Genomic DNA, 16,156 nt, shown 5'->3' on the forward strand with positions numbered 1-16,156 from the left:
GTAAATATGAGTCAGTTGCCAAGCATTTGAGCCTTGGTGGTGCAGTGGTAGAGTGCAGTACTGCAGGCTACTTCTGCTGACTGCTGGCTGCCTGCAATTTGGCAGTTCAAATCTCCCCAGGCTCAAGGTTGACTCTGCCTTCCGTCCTTCCGAGGTGGGTAAAATGAGAACCCAGATTGTTGGAGGCAAGAGGCTGACTCTGTAAATTGCTTAGAGAGGGGCTGGAAAGCACTGGAAAGCAGTATATAAGTCTAAGTGCTATTGCTAAACGAGCTGTTGTAAGTCAACAATGTACTTACCGAGAGGAGATTTCCAAGCTTACCATTTTACTGCTTAGAGGGGGCTGTAAAGCACAGTGAAGTGATATATAAGTTGAAGTGCTATTGATAAGTGGGAGGGAAGGAAGGGAGGAAGGAAGGAGGGAGGGAGGGAGGAAGGGCCGTGATGGTGCAGTGGTTAGAGTGCAATACTGCAGGCTACTTCTGCTGCCTGCTGGCTGCCTGCAGTTCAAATCTCACCAGGCTCAAGGTTGACTCAGCCTTCCATCCTTCCGAGGTGCATAAAATGAGTACCCAGATTGTTGGGGGCAATATGCTGACTCTGTAAACTGCTTAGAGAGGGCTGTAAAAGCACTGTGAAGTAGTATAAGTGTAAGTGCTATTGCTATATTGCTATTCTTTTAAATGAAGACATTTCTGCTATTTATCTTCTTTTCAGTCTTGACTACATCCCATTTTGCATCAATCGTATAAAAACAATTTCCCATGAGATTAGGTAAAGAAAAAAAAAAGATTATATTTTTCTAATCCACGTTTTAAACAAGAGTGAGCTAACCACCAAGTGCTGTATAATTTCACCCATTCCGGACTGTTACATATCTGGATTTGTACACATTACAGAAAGATAAAAAGCTCTGATTAACAAAGAGAATAAACCAACAGGATGTTGGGAAAAACCCTGAAGACTCACAATGCTAAACAAAATATATTTCTCCCATAATCTAATTGCACTCTCGTTTCCAAGATGATTCCCACCAGAGACGTAAATACATATTAAAACTAACTCTACAGAAGTAGGGGGGAAAGTCATTTATGGCTTCCATTCCATGGCAGGTATTTGCAATACAGTACAAGAACACACACACACACACACACACACACACACACACGTCACACCCTGAAGTATTTCAGCTTTATCTTTTAGTAGTCTGCTGGTTTCCAGCTTAATTTAGATCACTGACAAACTTAATTCATAAGATAATTATCTCTCTTTCTTTCTTTTTCTTTCTATTTCTCTCTTTCTCTTTCTTTTTTTCTGTTTCTGTTTCTCTTTCTCTCTCTTTCTTTTTCTTTCTGTTTCTCTTTTTCTTTCTATTATTTTTTATTTCTTTCTGTTTCTGTTTCTCTCTCTTCCTCCCTCCCAACACAAATGGAAGCACATACAGTCCATTTAGTGATCATTCGAAGTTACAACAGCACTGAAAAAGGGGACTTATGACCTTTTTTCACACTTATGACCCATTGCAACATCTCATTTTGGTCATGTGATGGTCATGTGTCATGTGTCAGTTGCTTGGCAACTGACTCCTATTTATGACAGTCGCAGCATCCCAGGGTCACATGATTCCGTTTTGTGACCTTCTGACAAGCAAAGTCCGTGGGGAAGCTAGATTGACTTAACAACCGTGTTACTAACTTTACAACTGCAGTGGTTCACTTAACAACCGTGGCAAGAAAGGTCATAAAAAGGGGACGAGATTCACTTGGCTGCTGTTTTGCTTAACAAAAAAAAAACCTCTGGCCTCATTTGCAGTCATTAAGACAAAGACTAGGTGTATTCAGAAAGACGTCTAAGAGGAAAACATAGACATAAGCAATCTAAATAATTTAAGGGTTAAGTTTGTAGATTAGAACCAAGAAGAGCCAGGTTGGAGTCATCTCCAATGACAGAAGCTCTGTGATGACCCAAGGTATGGCACAAAGGCAACACAATCAGATAATCAATATGAGTCCCTTTATTATCTCCAACATTGCCCCCAATGTCCTGGTTACCTTCTGGCTGGAGAAAAACTCTCCCAGGAACAGCCTTTGGCTGCAGAGAGTCAAGGGAAGGGAATCAGGGCCCTTTCCTCCCTCGTAAGCCATGCAACCCACGTTGCTCCCTTCTCTGTTCCTCCCTGCGTGCCCTAGGATGAAGAGTGGGTGGGCCTGGATCTTCCTCTGAAATCCTTCTCCCTTGCTCTACCTCTCCCCTGTTCTGCCCAGCCGGACTTTGCCCTTCCCCAGTTTCCTCTACAACCAACGGAGCCACACTCCTACTCCTTGTCATCTGTTCGCCTTCCTCCTCAAATTCAGACTCCGACAGGGGCATGACAGGTTCACTTAGTGACTGTTACTCTCTCTGTGACTAACTATGGGGTAAGATAAAGAGAAGACTCCTATGTAAGCCAGCTGAGCTCTTGGAAAGGCAGACACAAGCCAAATAAATCAGTTAATCCATTTCCATAACCAATTAATGGCAAGGCCAGTAGTAACAATATTGTGCTAAGGAACAGTTTAAATTTAATTGAGGGAACCTTGGTGCTCTCTGAGCTTGGTTGTTTTCCTGCAAATGTTTCATTACCCAGGCTAGGTAACATCACCAGTGGTGTTTCAGTGCTGTGTACTGAGGGGGTGGTGGTGTCATTACTTTAAAATACTTCCTAGTGGAAAATGCACAGATCTGGAGGTTTATTTTTGCTGGAAAACAGCTTTGCTTGCAACTCAATAGAAAAACATCAACTGTCCTTCCTCTGGGCTCTGAGTTACTGGAAATGCCTCTCTTGAAATTTTGCTGCTCAGTAGGAATATTTGAGAGACGCGGTGGCTCAATGGCTGAGACGCTGAGCTTGTCAATCAGAAAGGTCGGCAGTTTGGCAGTTCGAATCCCTAGCACCGCATAACAGAGTGAGCTCCCGTTACTTGTCCCAGCTTCTGCCAACCTAGCAGTTTGAAAGCATGTAAAAAAAATGCAAGTAGAAAAATAGGGACCACTTTGGTGGGAAGGTAACAGCGTTCCGTGCACCTTTGGCATTTAGTCATGCCGGACACATGACCACGGAGACGTCTTCGGACAACGCTGGCTCTTCAGCTTTGTAACGGAGATGAGCATTACCCCCTAGAGCCGGAAATGACTAGCATGTATGTGCGAGGGGAACCTTTACTTTTACCTTTAGGAATATTTGTAAACTGGTTTCATTCACTCGTACATTCAAGAAAGCAGAATTATTATTATTTTAAATCAGTAATAATAATCTGCTACAGCAACAGCTGCTCACGTTTCTTAAGAAGTAAAATATTCTTCTAAAATTGCATTCTTGTTATTAATAAGACAAAGACATTGATTTGAAGCATTTAAGTTTCTGCAGCTCAGATTGAGTATTATACGAGCAACCAAATTCTCTATGTGGAAAAAAGAAAAAGAAAAAAAGAAAGAAATGGACCAGACACAGTCTGGAAAAATCTACCTCAGTATTTCCAAATGGGTGTTATTCGCATTAACTTCTCACCTCTTCGCGGACAATTCACAACACAAATGAAATAACGACTTCGAAAACAGGAAGAAAGGAAAGAACCATTAAAAAAAATATTTGGCCTCCAGCTGGTTAGATGTTGAATCAGCCAGATGGAAAGAAAGCCAAAGTTTCTGCGATATTGAGCCCAAACCGAGTGGTTTGATGAGGTTATGGTTTTTAGGGATCTTGGCTTTATTGTAATGCTATTTTATGATTTCTAGGTTTTATCGGATGGTGTAGTGGATAAAATGCAGTTTTGTAGGCTAACTCTGCCCACTGCCAAGAGTTTGATCATAACCAACTCAAGGTTGACTCAGCCTTCCATCCTTCAGAGGTCAGTAAAATGAGGACCCAAATTGTTGGGGGCAATAGGCTTGATTCTGTAAGTAAACCACTCTGAGAGTGCAGCCCATGTCTTTTTTTAAAATATATCTGAAACAGAAAACTTACAGAGTCATGGACCACTATTGGAGATGAACAATTATGCAGATCAGAGTCATGTGAAATTTATACTTCTAAACTATACCATTTCAGCCACTGCTGTTCTTCAGCTGGTAAAAATCTTGCAAAATGATATATGTCATGGCAGCAAAATAAAAACAAAAACTTTGTAAGTCAGGGGTCCTCAACCACCGGGCCGCGGACCGGTACCGGGCCGTGGAGCACTCTCTACCGGGCCGCAAAGAATTTTTTTAAAAAAATGGCGGCTTTCTTCACCTTCGGTGAATGCTGCTGGGATCGGGGATCAAGGACACAAATGAAAGAAGGGGAGGGAGGAAGCAACCGAAGCCTGTCCTGCTCTCTGGCTCAGCTCTCTCAGTCGCTCTCTCGCTCCTCCACCAGCCCAGGAAGAAACTGCTTCAAAGAAGCGGGGGCTTTTCCTGTCGCCGCAGCTTTCCCGAAGCGCCCGTTTCTCCCCCACCCCACCCCGTCCGCCCGCCCACCCGCCCCCAGTGCTCCGTTCTGCCTGCCTGCCTGCCTTCGTTAATGGTTGAATCGGAACAGCTTGGCTGAGTAAAAGAGGCGAATAGTTATTATTCTCAGCCGAAGCTGCTCCCAAACAACCAGAAACTAAGGCAGGCAGGCAGGCAGGCAGGCAGGCAGAACGGGACACTGTGGATTGAAGCGCGTGCGTGCGCGGGGTGGGAGTGGGGGTGAAACGGGCGCCGAATAGCTACGGCGACAGGAAAAGACCCCCGCTTCTTTGAAGCAGTTTCTTCCTTGGATGGTGGAGCAGCGGAGAGCGAAGCCTCCTTCTCTTCTCTCCCCCGTTCTTGCAAACATTTTCTGCTTGAAACCAATCCCTGGTACAAAAAAGGTTGGGGACAATGTCATTCTCCTCAATCGGCCAGAATGTTGGTAAAGTTGGTAAAGTTCAGTGCAATAAAATTATGAGGCAATAGAAGTTGCCCATCTTGATGGTAAATACCAACAGTTAACAGTTCGCAACAGTCTTGTAACAACAGCCTTAAGGGCACTTTGAACATTGTTTTACAATTCAGTTGGGTTAACTTACATTCCATGCATGCATTTGGAAACATAACTAGCTGGATGTTTTCTAGAAACCATATTTCTCTATAGATCATTTTCCAGGATAGTTGTATTATTCTTTCTAGCAACACTGAACATAAATCAAATACAGCTTTTCATTATTTGTTTTGCACTAATAAAGAGTCTCTCTAACCCATCACCTGTATCTAAATCTCCACCGATATGCACCCTGAACATCGTGGAGCTTCATCCACATCCAGAATATGATTGCATAGCAATCTGTCCTCTCGAAATCAATAGGAATATACAGGAGGCCAAGTTTTAAATATTCCTCATAGTTAGCTAGATTGTGAGCCATGTAGAGAGCTGCAGATGGCCACACCCAAAAAGCATCATCATGGATCCACACTTAAGCAACAATGTCTATCTTCTCTTTCCTTGCTAGTCTCTATAACCCTCCCACTCCCAGGTGTCAGGTGTTGTCACAGAAGGAGTGACAACAACCTTTCTCACCAGCCTCAGAAGTCCAACTCATGGACGCATTATCAACATCTGTAGAGAATTCTGTAGATACGTTTTTATGGAGATTCTCAGTCATCCAGGTTACGGTTGTCTCAAAGGGGCTTCCATCCAAGAATGGATGAGAAGCAAAATGTCTTCCTCAAGGAAAAAAACATATAGTCCAGTTGCCTTTTGAAAAAGCCCCTTTGAGACTCCATAGTTCAAGAACGAGCACTGTATAATTTTAGAGGGCATTCAATCCAGTAGTTTTCAGACAGTCCCAAAAGTGCTTTTTTCAGGAGGCAACTAAGCCGTCCTTGTTTTTTCTTTTGAAGGCGTTTTGCTTCTCATCCAAGAAGCTTCTTCAGCTCTGACAGGATAATGGGGAATACTATCCTGTCAGAGCTGAAGAAGCTTCTTGGATGAGAAGTGAAACGTCTTCAAAAGAAAAAACTTAGTTTTAGTTGCCTCCTGAAAAAAGCACTTTTGGGACAACCACGAACTGGATGGCAGAGAATCTCTACAGACTTTTAGCTTTCAGGCAGAAATCTGGTTGCTGGTTTGGTCGATTCCTTATGTTGACTTCATGGTGTATATTTCAAAATCTGTCATTGCTCAGTGTCTTCCACTATTGATATTGGCCTTGCAAATGCCTTAAATAAATAAGCAGTTTTATTGTGGTAACCCATTCCCGCTTTGTTAGTGTTTGAGGAAACTTTAAAGGGGGAAAAAGCCATTCTACAATATAAAAACACATCAGTATGCAATTGCTTCTAAAGCAGGACTGAGCTCTCAGCTTTCCTCTTTACTACCCTGTGTAAATTCTGCCAAAAAAAAGGGAGGAGTAACAGCTGTTTAGATCACAAGAATATTAATTAGAAAGCTACCATCAGTCATAAAGTAAAAGCAGAGGTTTGTGTAAGCTTTGCGGTTACATTGTCAATGCACAAGTATGTCAAAGATAACACTAAATACTTCACAGAAGAGTCTGCCTGACAAATTCATAACTGTCTTTTGGGGGAAACAGGGAGAGGTTCGGTATCTAATCTTCACCCCTTTGCTTCTGTGCCCTTTTGCACAAGACTACACCACTACAAGTCAGTTAAGTTAAAAATGTGATAATTTCTTCTTCATGTTTGCCTGCAAACCAAAACTCTAAGGTACAATAAAGAACTCACAGAGAAGTTTGTGCAATGAATAGTTAAAAGTATCTTATGTGGGAAATTGTAAATTCCTTTTGAAAGAGGAAGGAATTTATGACCCATAATTCCCAGCATCATTCTTCCATCCATGCCTTTTGAGACAAGGGCTTCAGGGAGGTCTATATAAGCAACATGGGGGGGGGAGGGTGGAGGGAGTGGAGGTTTTACCCTTAGGCACCAACTGTCTAGAGCCGTGATTCTCAACTTTGGCAGTGTAAAGATGGGTGGGCTTCAACTCCCAGAATTCCTCAGCCAATAGGAAACTCATTCTCAGTGAGTTCTTTGTGGTATTCTAGAGCAGGGGTCTCCAACCTTTTGGATCTCAGGGACCACCAAACTCATAATTTTAAATCCCAGGGACCACTAGCCAGTTCTGTGGGTGTGGCCTAATTTGTGGGTGTGGCTTGGTGGTCATGTGACTGGCTGGGCATGGCTTGTATGTAAATATTATAAATATTTATATAAATATTGATATATTTTTTTATAAAAAAGAGCAATTTTTACCCAAAACCAGGCAAAGCAGGCAGGGAGATTGAGTTGCTCACAGAATCATTCAGTGATCTATCTATCTGCCATCGGCTACTTGAGTCTGTCACATAAAATTTGCTTGCCATGAGTCTGCATTGAATAATAGAACCTAAGTCCTAAATCTTCAGTCCTAAGCCGAAGATTTAAAGACTAGCTAGAAAGCAAGAAATCCAACCATTTCCTACTTCCTAGCTAATCTAAATCTCCCGGCACAGCAGAACAGCTGATGGTCAGAAAAAGGAAAAATAGCAACTTAGCAGGCAAGTTTGCCAGGTAAGGAGTGGGTGGGTGGGGAGGGTTCCCGTGGGCCATGTGGGCGGCACAGCCTTGTGTTTCTGCACAGCCTAGATTAATTGCTTTGTGGGGGGTGCTCTGGGGGTGAGATTTCTCTGTGGTCCACCAAAATTTTCTCAGGGCCCACCAGTGGGCTGCAGCCCACTGGTTGGCAACCACTGTTCTAGAGTTTTGGTCAATGGGACAAACACAATGGAGAACGGCTAACAGAAATTCTGGGAGTTGAAGTCCATGCATCTTAAAGTTGCCAAAGTTGAGAAACATTGACCTAGAGCAAGGGTCTTCAAACTTGGCAAGTTTAAGAGTTGTGGACTTCAAGTCCCAGAATTCCTGAGCTAACATGACTGGGGGAGGAATTCTGGGAGTTGAAGTCCACAAGTCTTTAAGCTGTCAAGTTGGAAGACCCGTGACCTACAGGTTTCATTTGCTGACTCTGAAAGATATGGAAGATCTCTTTACGCAACATTGCTCTTCTGATTACCCAAGACAAAAGTTACAAAACTTTGTGTGGTGCCTATTCTGAAAACTGTTGCCTGATGTTACCACAGGGTGGATGCTTCTAGCTGTCCTCCACTGTTTCCGTGAGTTGCTGATTTTTCCTAACAGTGATATACTATTACATTTATATCCAGCTTTTCCTCCAGGAGCTCAAGGAAGAAACAAGGCATTCTCGCCTCAATTCTTTTCTCCAGAACAACAACACTGTGAGGTAGATTTGCCTCAGGAAGAAAAGTGTCCAAAGACACCTGTGAAGCTTCCATCTTAGTAGCACATGGTGATTTCTGTGGCCCTTGACTCTTCTGCTTCCCGGGGGCCTCCCTCCATAGACATAATAGCATTAAATATATTTCATGTGGTTTTCCATAGTCATAATAATCAGTTGTTGTGATGTCTGTCTCATATTCTCAAAGTAACTCACTTTTAGAATTTATTTGTTTATTTAAAAGATCTGTATGGCCACCCATCTTAAACATAATTCTGGGTGGCTTATAACAACAATCAAACCCAGGCACTATAAAATCATAAACCATAAAACCAAAACACATCAGGCTACACTTGCAAGTTAGAAATAAAATCATCACTCTTGTGGTTAAAATGTTGTCCATTTCCATGCTTTTTAATAAAATAAAATGTACTTAAATAAAAGTTTATTTATTTACTTAATTACCTAATTAACTTATTTAATTACTTAATTAATTTGCTTAATTAAAATTGCTAAAATAAAATGCAATTGACTTCCAAAACTGCTTTTTCAAGAGGCAACTGGACTTTCTGGTTTTTTCTTTTGAAGGCATTTCGCTTCTCATCCAAAAAGCTTCTTCAGCTCTGACTGAATCCTTCCATTCCCCACAATCCAGTCACAGCTGAAGAAGCTTCTTGGATGAGAAGCGAAACGCCTTCAAAAGAAAAACCAGAAAGTCCAATTGCCTCCTGAAAAAAAAGCACATTTGGAACAGCCATGACCTGATGGATGACTGAGAACCCCCACATACAAATTACATTTTCATTCTTTCTGATATATTTTTTTAAAAAATACATCTTTGAGAGTCCCAGGCTTAATTGTACCTGAGTCGGCACTGCAAACCATCTCCCTGGCCCAGAGTTTTGACCATGATGCTATACTAACTTTGCCTCATCTGATTCATGATCATCGCTCTCGCTTACCTGCAGACGGACGCAGAGGGTGAGGGCAGCGGTCCAGAGGAACTTCCAAAGCCGTCTGGTGGTGCTGCTGGCCTTGGCCATCTTCTCGGACCTTTAAAAGAGCAGAAAATGACCTCTTTTTTTGGAGCTTGGAATGTGCTGTTCTTCTCAAATGCCCCCTGCCAGAAATGGAATGACTAAAGCAAACTGGGTGAGCAGTCCAAACCAATCCCTGGAAGCGGCACAGCCTAAACAGTGGAGGTTTGTCCTAGCCAGGAATACAGACTCGCCGAGGCACAAAATGCATCCAGCACAAAGAGTGAGGGACTTTCAATTAGGGCAGGAGGACCCCTGGCTTCCCACCCCCTCCCCCGTGCTCCTTCTGCCAATTTATCAAGGCAGAGGGACCTTCTCCATCCCCGGTGGCAGCCAAAATGAAATCGAACCTGCTCCGCTATTTCAACACTGCTTTGCTTTGCTTCCTGACAAAAGAGGCAAAGAAGGCCAGAACTTTTGAGCGGCCTTTGCCAAAACATCCAAGCCATGTTGGAAAAAACAACAGCTCTCGCTAACTCTGCAGAAAGGAGGGGAGAGCACGGATTGTTTTGTGGATTAGAAACAGAGAATCCTTCACTGGGTTTTTTTGTTTTTTGTTTTTGTCTAAAGGGCATAGTGAAATTGCCTTTCTTGCCGTGCCAAAGCAAATTCTTTTGTTAAAAGCTGCAGAGAGTTACGCACACAGACCCACCAACTGCTGGTTTTACCTCCCTTTCTATGAGAAACATTTTTCCCCACCCAAAACCTTAATTTGCAAGAAGTTTCCGATTTTAGCCAAACCGGCTGGCAAGGCTCCCTCTTCATAATGTTTGGGGGGTGGGGTGTTTGGCAGTATGGCTCAAAGATGAAGAGAACACGGGCAGCACCAGCACCGGAGTTTCCCTCCATCGAGCTCTCTCTTGTGCTTCTTCTCTTCCGTCCACGTGCCCGGCGTGGCTGCCTGTCTTGCCGTGGCAGCACTCCAAAAGGTGCTTGAGAGACTAACTGTACTTTTGGAGCGCCACGTCCGAGAGCCACTTATTTAAGAGAAATTAAAAACGCCTAACTTCAGGGATTCGAGCTACCTGAAAAAAGTTGGAGAGGAGCTTGGTTCCCAGAGACTTGACTCATTTAGGAGATGTACAGCTAATCCTTGACTTACAATGGTTCAAAATTACGACAGCACACCGAAAAAAAAGACTTAGGAGTGTTTTTCACACCTACAACCTTGCAGCATCCCCAGGGTCTCAAAATTCAGGTGCTTGGCAGCAAGAAACCATAGTTTTGGCTCAATTAGTGTGTGTGTGTGTGTGTGTGTGTGTGTGTGTGTGTGTGTATATATAATCAGCCGTCATTTTCCTATTTACAATCTTACCAACGGCCTTCATGGTCCTGTCATATTGCTGGAGATTTTGGGAGGTTGAAATCCAACATAATTCCAAAGGTCAGCAGACGGAGGCAGGCAGGTATTATTTGTGCTTTCTCTTTCTCTCTGTGCCCCTAAACACACAGGGTATCAATGTGGTAATATCCTGGAAGACCGAGGCCTTCCTGGCTTATCTATATTACTAAGTTGTGCAATCCTCTGAATTTAGTTCCAAGAGGTGTTTCAGAACACAAGGGCTGCTCTAATGAGGGGCACAGTGGTGTTACAAAACGACAACCGCACCGAAAAAAAAGTCATTTATGATAGATTTTCACACTTATATCACGTTTACCTCACATAATTCCAATTTGGAGCAGTCCACATCAAATATAGCCCACACCCCACCCCAAAAATTCATGGCATAGTTACAATTTTTTTTAGAAAGAAACATGAAAATAGTATACTATGGACTGGCTCTGGGTATTGTTCACCTTCCCTGTTCAGCTCTGGAAATATCTCTCTCATCCAAATTTAAACTAGGCCCAACCCTGTTTGGTTTCTCAGCTCAACCAAGATCAAACAGACAGAAGTTCAACTTGAAAACAAAGCTGCCATCGCCTATATCAACATCAAGTAACCGTGACCAAGACAGAAGGCTTAATAGCTCCTCCCAGTCCTCCTTTTTGTAAGATTTAATACTTTCCCTGCGATAAAGCCTTCTTCCAAAATATCTCCCCCCTACACCGCTTAAACCCCTGAGCAAAAAATGTATACATAAATAAAAGGCATCAGAGTGGCTAAGTTGTAGATCAAACCCAGTCAGAGATGGTATCAAATCCTTCCTTGGAAGCCAACGATTCGCTTAAGCTATCTCACAGGATTGTTGTGAAGAGCAAAAAGGAGGAACATCCTAATTGTAAGAGGACGATGTAACAGAGATAATCTTGAGGAAAGAATGCAGCAACCGATACAAAAACATCACCTTGGCTTGGAAAGGTGAGGAAGAAACTCAAAATCGATCCACCTTGACTGTCTCAACAGGATGCCATAGAGAAGATCTGTTAGCTTTTCAAGATTCTTGTATTTATACCCTATAAAAAAGTGCAGTTCCAGAAATTCTCATCATGTGCACATTAACCCAATTCATGTAGTTTGTGGTTCTCGGCTTGAGTTTACTCAATGCACTTAACCAGATCTATTAAAAACCTACCACAGGCTATGCTTATTTAGTTTTAATCTTGGCCTTTTATTAAAATGACTTGGCAGGTTTTAAGTATCAAGCTCATAACATTTTGTTTATCCTTCAGTAATTTTTTTGCAAAGCCAGAAACAGTTAATCTTAACTGTACACATTCCAATCCAGAACACCGATTAATATGTGCATTGTGAAAACACAGCCCATGTGTGCCACCTTGTGCAAAATAAGTACAGCTCCTCGTTCCAGAGATATCACTTTAAGGAAACTTTAAGTCAAAAGTATGAGAATTAGATTTTGATTAAAGAAACTGCCAGATTTATCCCTCAGCCAATTTGGTTTGGTCAAGAGCCACGCTGCTAAGAATCGCAGTTTCAGACTTTTTTTTAAAAAAAAAAATCTGTTCCTGCATTGAGATACTTACATGTATGTTACCCGAAGTAGTACTACGAAATTTGATTGGATTTCCAAATAAGGATTTAGAAATCATGTCCAAGTAACGTTTAAGTCTGCAATGCCACTGGAACGTTGTTCTCTTGCATTTCTCTCATACAAAGTCCCTGTGTCACAGCAGGGATTAAGCCAACAAAGGTCACACCACTGACTTTGAAATGGGATAGGAGGCAAAAATGCCTGTGATGTACGTTACATAATGCAGAAGGGCAGGCAGACTATGGTGGGTGACATTAAGCTCCCGCTGCCCTTTAGCCGCCTTACGACAAAAGCCACAGTCTGTGGTTTGCAATCTGCCACTGTTGAATTCGTCCAACATGCAAAGCTGAACGAACCTAGCAATCCACCTTACACATTAGTGGCACGTATGATCTCAGCCAGTCTCGATGAACAGTCTGGAAGCCTTTTGCTAAGTATATTTTGACTGGCTGTCCTTTTTCAACATGCAGCTGTATGCACATCCTGCTGTGATCCAGGGGTTCAAGGATGTTGCTCCAGCTCCCCTTCCTGGAAGGTCCCCCCACCCAAGGCAATCACTCTGCTAAACCATTAATTCCCACAACACTGTCAACTTATTTACTCAGACTGTATTACTATTCTTCCTCTCATCCTTCCTAGTACCTATCTCTTCCCACTTATGACTATAACCGTGTTGCTTGTATCTTCACGATTTATATTGTTTTATTTGTTTCCTAGTATGGTTTGATTGCTTATTAGTAACCTATGACTATCACTAAGTGTTGTATCTTATGATCCTTGATAAATACATTTTTATTTTTTCTTTAGGTACACTGAGAGCTTATGCACCAAAGACAAATTCTTTGTGTGTCCAATCACACTTGGCCAATAAAGAATTCTATTCTATTCTATTCTATTCTATTCTATTCTATTCTATTCTATTCTATTCTATTCTATTCTATTCTACTCTACTCTACTCTACTCTACTCTACTCTACTCTACTCTAATTCCTATTCCTGTTCTATTCCTATTCCATCCTATCCTACCCTACCCTATTCTTTTTTCAATTTATTGGCATAACCACCATGTGAAACAGGTAAGTAATGTTGGTTTTCTCCAGCACACTAGACTGACATGTGGCTAGGTGGCTGGCTTAGTCAGCAGCTCCAGGCACTGTGCAAACCCAAGCCGTTGGTTTCCCTCCGTTCATCAAGGATGGAATGCAACTCCTAAAAAACAGTTCGGGGCGGGGGGGGGTGTCACCCAATGGGTTTCCATGGCTAAAGTGAAAAGGCGAGCCTGGCTTTTCCCAGCCCTACCCCTCACCCCGCTCTTTCTTCAGACTTCGAGAGAACGGCACTCTCCACATGCTCAGAGGCTCCGTCACCACCACACAGAAGGAGGTTAAGAGAGCCCTCAACATCTCAGGGTGGCGTCCACTCCCCCCCCCCGCCCGCCCATACCCCCACCCAAGGCCAAAGCGGGCGAGAAGAAGAGCGAAGGAAGGCGGCGACCCTCCTGCCTCGCCCCGTCCCTTGGGGGGGGGGGGATGTCTCTGCCAGCCACCCACCTCGCGCGACGGCGCTTCTCCTTGGGCGCCTCCTCAGCGGGAAGGGCGAAAAGCGCTCCTCTCGGTCCAAAGCCAGTCCCAGGACGTCGCCCGCAGGCTTGCAGAAGGCAGCTGGCAAGCGCACAAGTGCCCGCCCTTCCAAGCGAGCAGGCGGGACGGCTAGGGCTCGCTTGCCCGCCCGTCGGCCCGCCTGCCTGCCTGCCTGCCTTCCAGGCTGCAGCCCACCGCCCAGGCGAGGTCTTGGGAAGTCAAGACACCCCCCCAGCCCCCCCCACGTCTCCGCCTCTCCGCCCGGGGTGGGAGCCGCGCGCTCCAAGAACACGCGTGGAAAGCACCGCCGCCACGGCCGGCTGCTAGCCAAGCCGTGCAACCGAGCGCGCGCAAGCCCCTCTCCTCCTCCTCCTCCTCCCTCCCGCGTCCCGCCAGCAGCAGCCTTCTCGCCCCTGGAATCCCCGGGTCTGAGCCAGCGGCCGTCCGCACCTCGCTTGGGAATGCGGGGAAAGCAGGGAGGAGGTGTTGACACGCGTCTGCTCCCCGGGGGAACGTGGGAAAGAGGTGGGTGGGTGGGAATTCCACTTGACGCCGCCCTTATAGCCCCAGCCAGAAACCGCCTCGGGAGACCCGGGCGGGTTTTGCGCGAGCCGAAGCCAACGCGGAGGTTAAATGGACCGACTGGGACATGAAAGGAGGGGGAAAAGATGGGGAGGGGGGATTCCCCTCAGAGGGGATTCCCATCAGCCCCAGCCCTCCACCCCAACGGAGTTAGTTCAGCGATGCTGCCCCCCGCCCCACTTAATGATGGTCAATCGTGGTCCTGTGGACAGAGCAGTGCTTCTGCGCCCTATCCCCCACCCAGAGAGTCTGCTCCTCTTTTCAGACCGCTGTGGTTTCCTGGCTTAGTCAGTCATAGATACAGATCAGTGGTGGGATTCAATTTTTTGTCCTACTGGTTCTGTGGGCGTGTCTTGGTGGGCGTGTCTTGGTTGGGCATGGCAGGGGAAGGATGCTGCAAAATCTCCATTCCCTCCCCACCCCAGTAACCTGCTTTCCAGCTCCATTCTCCTGTGCAGGGCAACAAATGGAGACCCAGCCAATCAGCTGGGACTCAATGGGAGGTAGAGAATAGAGGGGGGCGGGGCCAGTCAGAGGGGGGATTTGCCGGTTCTCTGACCTTCTCAAAATTTCCTCTACCGGTTCTCCAGAACTGGTCAGAACCTGCTGAAGACCACCTCTGATACAGATACAGATTAACAGAGTTGAAAGGGGACCTTGTAGGTCATCTAGTCCAACCCCTCACCCAAGCAGGAGACCCTACACCATTTCTGACGAATGGCAGTCCAGTCCCTTCTTGAAGGCCTCCAGTGCTGAAGCTCCCACAACTTGGATTAATGCCCTGATCTTCTGCATGGTCAGAGAGGCTACAGGTAGCCCTCAATTTACAACAGTTTAGTGACCATTCAAAGTTACAACAGCACTGGAAAAAAAGTGACTAAATGACCATTTTTCACACTGATGATGGTTGCAGCATCTCCCTGGTCACGGATTCGGATGCTTGGCAACTGACTCATACTTATGACGGTTGCAGTGCCCTGCCCCGGGTGGCATGATCCCCTTTTGCGACCTTCTGACAAACAAAGTCAATAGAGGGAAGCCAAGTTCATTTAATGACCGTGTCACTAATTTAACAATGACGGTGATTCGCTTAACAAATGCGGCAAGAAAGGTCATAAAATGGGACAAAACCCGCTTGACCCATTTCTCACTTAGCAACCTAAATTCTGGGCTCAGTTGTGGTCATATGTCAAGGAGTAACTGGACTTCACCACCGGAGGAGCCAAGAGGGCTCTCAATTTCTCAGCCTCGTGTCCACCCTAAATTGGCGAAGGCAAGCAAGGAGAAGAATGAAAGAAGGACGGATTCAATACGAAGTGCTAACCTGCATGTGGGAATCGGACCACTTGCCTAGTATCACAGAAAAGGTTTGTCTGTTTTTTTAAAAAAAATTAAATATTTTATTAAACAAAACAATTAAAAACATTGAACATGGTGAAGTCGGTTTGACGTGATTTTGGGTCAATATCGCATATATATATATATAATATATAATATATAATATATAATATATATATATATATATATTTGTTTTCTGAGGTTCTCGCGGGTATTTGTATGTGGATCTTTGGTTATTCGGGTTTTCTCCCGCGTAAGATTCAAAGTATCTAGGCAACGTTTCGATGAAGTCTCATTCATCATCTTCAGGCTTGCTTCTTCGGCTCTGTGCTTCTCAGAGTGATGTGAGCTTTCAGCTGCTTCTTCATTCTAACTGCCAGTGGGGGTGTGACTTGACTGGGTGGGGGCTTGGCTG

The 16,156-nt window shown here is 44.5% G+C and overlaps 1 protein-coding gene across 1 annotated transcript in view; it reads right to left on the minus strand.

Moving 5' to 3' along the window:
* ADAMTSL3 (ADAMTS like 3) overlaps positions 1–13,993 on the minus strand; it is a 196,897-nt gene extending 182,904 nt beyond the window's left edge. The window contains exons 1-2 of the mRNA XM_087972611.1: positions 13,792–13,993; positions 9,235–9,325 (exon numbers count right to left, since the gene is read on the minus strand). Coding sequence (XP_087828737.1) covers positions 9,235–9,315 — 81 coding nt within the window. The 5' untranslated portion in view covers positions 9,316–9,325; positions 13,792–13,993. The remainder of the gene's footprint in view (positions 1–9,234; positions 9,326–13,791) is intronic.
* Positions 13,994–16,156: the final 2,163 nt, after the last annotated feature.

The sequence above is a fragment of the Notechis scutatus genome, chromosome 11, assembly GCF_049901735.1.
Source record: "Notechis scutatus isolate UNSWTSFEM ecotype Mainland chromosome 11, rNotScu1.2, whole genome shotgun sequence".
In the NCBI taxonomy this organism is placed as follows: Eukaryota; Metazoa; Chordata; class Lepidosauria; order Squamata; family Elapidae; genus Notechis; species Notechis scutatus.